Below are 7,165 nucleotides of genomic sequence, written 5' to 3' on the forward strand. Positions count from 1 at the left end.
AACAAAAAAAAAAGAAAAGAAAAGAAAAAAAAAACATGGAGCTGGGGATTTGGCTCAGTGGTTTTGCTGCCTGCCTTGCAAGCGTAAGGGCCAGAGTTCGATCCTCGGCATTAAAAGAAAAAAAAAATTTAAGGCCGGGCATGGGGGTGCACGCCTGTAATCCCAGCACTTGGGAGGCTGAGGCAGGAGGATCGCTGTGAGTTCGAAACCAGACTGAGCTACATAGTGAGTTCCAGGTCAGTCTCACTACATAGTGAGACCCTGTCTTAAAAAACCAAAAAAAAAAAAAAAAAAAAAAAAAAAAAGAGAAAAAAAAAAAAAAAAAACAAATCCTAATTAGCACATACGTTATTCTATGAGGAGACAGTGGGCTTACAAAGCTTCCTGTCTTCTTAATGGCAGTGAATGTGCCCTGACCAAGGGGGGTACAAGGAAAGCCTCACCATCTAACACCAGGGCCAGACCCTAGGCCCTGGAAGGGTAGGTACTTCCCAAAGAGAAGAAGGTGTCTGTGTTAACTAAGGTTGAAGTCCTAAAAAGACAGACAGCAAAATATGTTTAAAACTTCGTTCAGAATAGTGATTTACAATGTGGTGCTGACAGTTAGACAAGACTTTTATTTGGAACCACAACTGCTATGACAGAAGGTGCAGGCAAGAAGAAAGAGTAGCCACATCAAGGTGTTCAGAGAGCCACAAAGGTAGTGCTTAACTAATTAAATGACAGTGTGTCAACTTGGTGAGTTAACATAGGGACCATTAACAATGGAAATTACAAAAGCACCAAGGCAAAGCCAGGTCTTGTGGCAAAACCTGTAATTCCAGTGTTGTGGCAGAGTAGAGCAGCTCAGTGCTATAGCCAAGTGTTATGGCTCAGTGTTACAGCCAAGTGCGACAGCTCTGAGCCACAGCTGAGCTTTACAGCTCAGTGTGGCAGCTCTGAGTCACAGCTCCCATACTTTGAAGACTCAAGAATCCAATGGTCAGTAGAAGAGGTAGAAAAAATCTTTATTACACAGGGCTCAGCGGGGTCTGAGCACTCTACCAGAAAGGAGAGCCTCCTTACATAGGGATCTATAGAGTAAGTGAGCATGCTCAATGAAGGAGGAAGGCAGAGTTACAGAACATTCCTGAAGTAAAGGGGTGGAGTTACAGAACATTCCTGAAACACATGCTATGTGAGCATGCTCAATGAAGGGGGGGCGGAGTTACAGAACATTCCTGAAGTAAAGGGGAGGAGTTTAACAGAACCTTCAGAGCTTAATAGAACCTTCTTTTGTGAGGAGGCAGAGCTTAACAGAACCTTCCTGAAAGGTCACACAGTTCAAACACTCACAAACCATTTTGATACCATGGGCAGGAGCCCAGCAACACAAACTTAATTTCCAAAACAAAACATTCTGTGGGAAAAAATGGAGGCAAGGCAAGGGCCTGTCTTATTGCATAGCACTTATCACCAGCATTCTGGGAGGTTAAGGCAGGAAGATCCCAAATTTGAGCTAATCCCGGACAACTTAGGGACTTAACAAGACCCTGTCTCAAAGTAAGAAATCATGCCAATGTACATTCTCTAACCACAACAGAAAGGAGAAATTGACATGAGAAAAAATTATAAATTCAAAAATATCAGAATTAAACAACACGTTCCTATACAACCAAGGGGGTAAGTTAGAAAATACTCAGGTGAAAAGCAGGGCCCAAAGGGAAACACATATCTGTAAATGTCCACGTTTAAGAAGTCATGTCAGGTCAATAATCTCATCTCCTACCTCAGGATGAAAGATATGTCCAGAGGGACCATTTGTTGTTACAAACACCTACCCAGAAAAGATCTCAGGTGAATAACTTTTCACCTTCAGAAAGCAAAAAGAGAAAAGTAAACTTACAGCAGGTACAGGAAATAATTAATAAAGGTTAGAGACTACATGAGCTAGAAAAAAATCAATAGAACCAAAAGAGGTTCTTTGAAAAGATCAACAAAATTGACAAACATTTATCAAGATTGATCAAGAGTTAAGACACTAAATTATCAAAATATGGAATAAGAGGGGTTGGGGATTTAGCTCAGTGGTGCCACTGCCTGCCTTGTAAGCCCAAGGCTCTGAGTTCAATCCCTGGTTAAAAAAAAAAAAAGTTCAGAAAAAGCCCAGAGCTACATGATCCTACCAGTGAATGCCACCAAATACTTAAAGGTAAATTGACACTAATCCTTCATGAATTCTTCCACAAATTAGAAAAGTAGCGAAACCTTCCAAATCACTACATGAAGCCAGCATTACTCTGCCACCAGACCAGATAAAGATACTGCAAGAAAAGAAAACTACAGATCAGGTTCTTTTTGAATACATACATATATCCCTCAACAAAATACTAGGCAAATGGAATCTGGCAACATATAAAAAGGATTATACCAAGGAGGGGATAGTATACTATGACCATGAATGATTTATCTCACAAATGAATGGAAGGTTGGTTTAACACACCAAAATCAGTGTAAAACACTATCTTGACTAAAAACTCATCATTATCTCAGAAGCTGTAGGGCCAGGAATTTAGCCTAGTGGCACCACGTGTTGCCTTGCAAGTGCAAGTTCAATCCACAGTACCAAAAATCAAACAAATAAACAAAAAACTGATCTCGTAGCACTTGCACTTCTGTATAGCACATATCACATGAGTAATCATATACACTGGGGATTTAGCTCAGTGGCACAGCATCTGCCTGGCAAGCACAAGGTCCTGAGTTTTCAATCCCCGGTACAAAAAAAAAACTTGAACTTGGGACCTTGCGCTTGTGAGGCAGGCAGCAGAACCACTGGGCTAAATCCCTGGCCCTAGAAATAAAATCCTTACATTTATGATCTACTAGCTTTTGAAAAGGGTGCCAAGACTATGCATTAGGAGAAACAAGAGTAGTGCTGGGATAATCAGTGCTGAGACTAGTGGACATTCACATGCAAAAGAACCTCTCCCTGATAATATACACAAGAGAAATAACTCAAAATGCACCACAGACTAAATGTAAGACCTAAAACCATAAAACTCTTAGCAGAAAACATAGAAATTTCTATGAACTTGGTATCAGGGAATGGTTTCTTGTATGTACAGTGGTGCTTTGGTTCATGAGCTTAATTCTTTCCATGATTCTAGAATTAAGTTCGTGAATTGAGGTATCACTATAACTCTAAAAGAGTGAAAGAAGCTGGGTATAGGGCCAGGGATTTAGCTCAGTGGTTCTGTCATCTGCCCTCCAAGCGTAAGAACCCGAGTTTGATCCCCAGTACCAAGAAAGAAAAAAAAAAAAAAGAAGCTGGGTATGGTAGTGCATCCCTGTAATTCCAGTGGGAATTACTGAAGCTGAGGTAGGAGGACTGCTGCAAATTCAAGGTCAGCCTAGGCCACATAAGTGAATGAGGCTAGCCTGAACTACATGGTGGGACCCTATCTCAAAAATAAATAAATGAGAAAAAATAAAAGAATGAAAGAAAAAATTAGGTAAACTAAACTGTATCAAAGCTGTATTATAATTAAGAACTTTCTTTTCTATAAAGAGTACCAGTTTAATACAAAAAACACAAAAACTAATAAATGAGGTGTAATGACTTATATCTAGATGTCCCCCAAAGCCTCATGTACTCATAGGTGGAGCTTCTGGGAGTGATTAGATCATGGGTGTGATACTGGATTAGCCCAGTGATAGGTTTACTGAGTGTGGATGACAGATTTACTGAAGAGGGGAAATCCGCCCTAGGTGTGGATGGCACCAGCCGATAGGCTTGCAGCCTGAAATGAATAAAAAGGGAAAGAAGGAAGTCTCACTGCTTTCTGCTTGCTTTATCATGAGCTCTTTCTCCTCTGCCGTGCCACCCTGCCTTGGAGCCAGCTGACTATGGACTGAAACCTCTACAAACTATGAGCTGAAATAAACCGCTTCTCCTTTAACTTGTAGATGTTGGTATTTTGTCACAATAATGAGAAAGCAACTAAGTCATGAGGTCAGCAAGAAAGTAAAAGACAAGACACAGAATGGCAGAAATTATTTGCAACTGACATATCTGGTAACAGATTACTATGCAGAATATATAAAGAACTCATAATTACAACTCAATAATAAAAAGAAAATCCAATTTTTTTCTGTGCTAGGGAGTGAACCCAGATCCTGCACTTGCTAAGCAAGTGTTCTATCACTGAGCTACATCCCTAGCCCTCAACCCAATTTTTAAAAAGGGCAAAAATTCTGAATATATATTTCTCCAAAGATATACAAATGACTACTATATGAAAAGTGTTCTGATTATACTAAATCTATTGAGCTGTACACTTTAAATGAGTCAATTTTATAGCATGAGAGTCATATTTTAATAAGATGTTTTATACCTGGGAATGTAGCTCAGTGATAAGAGCACCTGGCCAGAATGTATGAGGCCCTGGATTCCAATCCCAGGAAAAAAATTTTTCAAAGGCAAAGAATGAGTTATCCCACATGAAGTTAAGATAACTGGCTGGCTGTCGGGGGGAAATCGTTGGATGCATACCTTTCACCTGATACCAAAATAATGTCCAGTGAATTAAAGGCTCACATGCTAAAAGAAAATGTGAAAAGTTGCTGCCAAAAAAAATGAAACGGCTGCCAAACAGCCATTGCTCAGAGCAGTAATAAATATAGTGCTTGCTTCAGCAGCACATATACTAAAACTGGAATAAACAAATACAGTTTGTGCATGAAATGGAAGACTGACAGTTTTGTTTTTGTTTTATGAGACAGGGTCTCACTATGTAGTTGAGACTGACCTGGAACTCACTATATAGCCCAGGCTGGTCTCGAACTCACAGCAATCCTCCCGTCTCAGCCTCCCAAGTGCTGGGATTACAGGCATCCACCACCATGCTCAGTGGAAGACAGTTATAGGTGAATTTGAAAATCTCAATTTCATGTAGGTGGGAGAGGGATGAACAGTACTCTTTCATCTGCAGAGGAGAGTGGTAACCTAACGATTTCCTGGGAGGCCAAACCCTACAGGCCTGCCTGCTTGGTCCCCACACATCCCCCAGTCCTCAAGTTCTGAGAACTCTACCTGCTGGAGTTTCTGAAAGGAAAAACACAGACAGCTGATGTTGCTCACGGTTCACAGGGTCTTTGGGCATGGTTTGGGGCCAAGGATCTGCCCAAACTCCAGGGGGACAGGACCTGTGCCAGCCTCCTTGTTGGATGGCAGGTGCCAAGACCTCTCATGCCTCATGGTGTGAGATTAGGTCTCAGCCAGGGGGAGGTCCAGGGAGCACAGCTGATGTCACAGAGTCAGACAGACATGAAAACTCACCAGTGCGCTGCTCATCTCTCCTGGGCACCATGACCCCCTTCACAAGCAAGTGTGTCTCTCAAACCATTTGTGATCCTCCCTGTGCCACTCCCTCCTGGAGTGCATGCAGTCCAGGGGCTCTTTGGAACCAGGCCTAGCCAGGCCTCAGGAGGGGCTCCTAAAGCCTCACAAGCATGCCCAGAGATACTCTGCTCCAAGGGTTGGGAAACAGATGGACTTGGAAGCCTCTTCCCTTCAAGAAGTTCTTTCAGGTTTAGGGAAACACAGCCAAGTTCAGCTAAAGACCCACAAGCCAGGCAGCCTGGGCAGAGGCTGAGTCTTGGATGGGACTGAATCCCTAGAGGCACCAGGGGGGCACCAGGTCCTAGTTTTTGTGTCCTCAGAAACTAGGACAGGGCCTGACATGTATAGTATATATACACAATTTTATAGCAACATTGTTTCTAACAGGAAAAAAACTCAGAATAAAAACAGGAAAAAGGATAAATAAAATAGGGTTAGAATTTTTGAAATGTCTTTAAAAATATATGGAAAGTGCTAACATAAAAGTAAATGGCAAAGTTCACAAGACAACATAAACATGATCTCAGTTTTTTAAAATGTACAGGGAAAAGATGTACTGAAAAATATTAGAAGAAAAGACAACAAATGTTAGCTGATTTTCTGTAGGTAGCCAGATTCTGGATAGTTTTTCAAATTTCCTATAACAGGCATGGATTACTTTCACAATCAGAACAGAAGCAGTGCTTTTCTTAAAGTAGAAGGAGGGCTGGTGTGGCTCATTTGCCTAGCTAGCACGAGGCCCTGGATTTGGTGGGGGAGAAGGGAAAGTGGGTGAAGGGACAGTAACTCAGGGCGGGTATAGACAGGCAGGTCCTGGGGAAGAGATGGGAAAGGGGTGCCTTGTGGGAGAAGTATGGACTGCAGCTGCTCCACGTTGGCCAGCAGGACAGGGACCCACCCTGGGTGGGCTCCCCACAGCCCTTTGAGTCCTGCGGCAGTTATGGAACCTTCCATTGGCTTCTCTTGCACCCCCAAGAAAAAATAAACTCAAGGCGCTCCACCACCACCAAGCCTATGCTCACCTTCCATTCACTCTCCTCACCCAGCCTGATGCCAACAATCACTGGAACATGCTACACTGTTCCACCCCAAAGCCTTTGCACCGCTGCTCTCATACTCCAGGCCTTTCCCAGCTGTAGCCTTCAGTATTTGTGAGGCACGAACAAGAGCAACACCACAAAGAGGGTGTCCGGGCCCCACATCTACAGCAGCTCTCCTGGGTCACATTCCACTCTCTGCCGAGACCTTATTAACCGCCTGTTAATTCGCCCTCCCCCACTGGAACGCAGCTAGTTCTCCTTCAGGCTCCTTCACACAGGAGGCCTTCGCTCCATGGAGACTCGCGCCCCGCTGTCCGCCCACGGCAAGGGTAGGGGGCAGAGCGGAACCCCGCCTCCGAGAGGCCCTCGACAGCAAGCAGTAGGCCTCGCTCCTCACCGACCAGTCGCGGCGGCAGGTTCGCGGGAGTAGCAGTCCTGGAGGGCTCCCAGGAAGCGGTGGGCTCGAGAGCGCAGGCGGGAGCTGGAGGCCGGGGGTCGACGGCGGCTGACAGCCTTGTGCGGTAACAATCGGGCCGCCGTAGCCGCTTCCCGGCCTCCCGCCGCCCGTGCCCGTGCCCCTGGAGCGCGAGGGAGGTCACAGCATCTTACTGTCTCAGAGGCCGTTCCCAGGCTCATGGTTACAGTGCTGCTGGGCCTCCACGGCGCGGGGATCTGCAGTCTAGGTTCGAAGTCAGCCAGGCCTACCGAAACCTTGGCGCCGGACTTTACGGTTGTCGTGGCA

The 7,165-nt window shown here is 44.5% G+C and overlaps 1 protein-coding gene across 7 annotated transcripts in view; it reads right to left on the reverse strand.

The window, feature by feature from the left end:
• Window positions 1-7,159, reverse strand: part of Iqce (IQ motif containing E) — a 48,996-nt gene extending 41,837 nt beyond the window's left edge. For 6 of the 7 annotated variants that reach the window (XM_010642797.3, XM_019210471.2, XM_010642795.3 and 3 more), the window contains exon 1: window positions 7,033-7,159. In XM_010642797.3, the coding sequence (XP_010641099.1) occupies window positions 7,033-7,059 (27 nt within the window). In that variant the 5' untranslated portion in view covers window positions 7,060-7,159. Of the gene's footprint in view, window positions 1-6,820; window positions 7,003-7,032 lie in introns of those variants that run through there. The other variant, XM_010642802.3, reaches the window with a different exon arrangement.
• Window positions 7,160-7,165: the final 6 nt, after the last annotated feature.

Source organism: Fukomys damarensis, unplaced genomic scaffold, assembly GCF_012274545.1.
Source record: "Fukomys damarensis isolate Sample0158 unplaced genomic scaffold, DMR_v1.0_HiC HiC_scaffold_17, whole genome shotgun sequence".
NCBI lineage: Eukaryota > Metazoa > Chordata > Mammalia > Rodentia > Bathyergidae > Fukomys > Fukomys damarensis.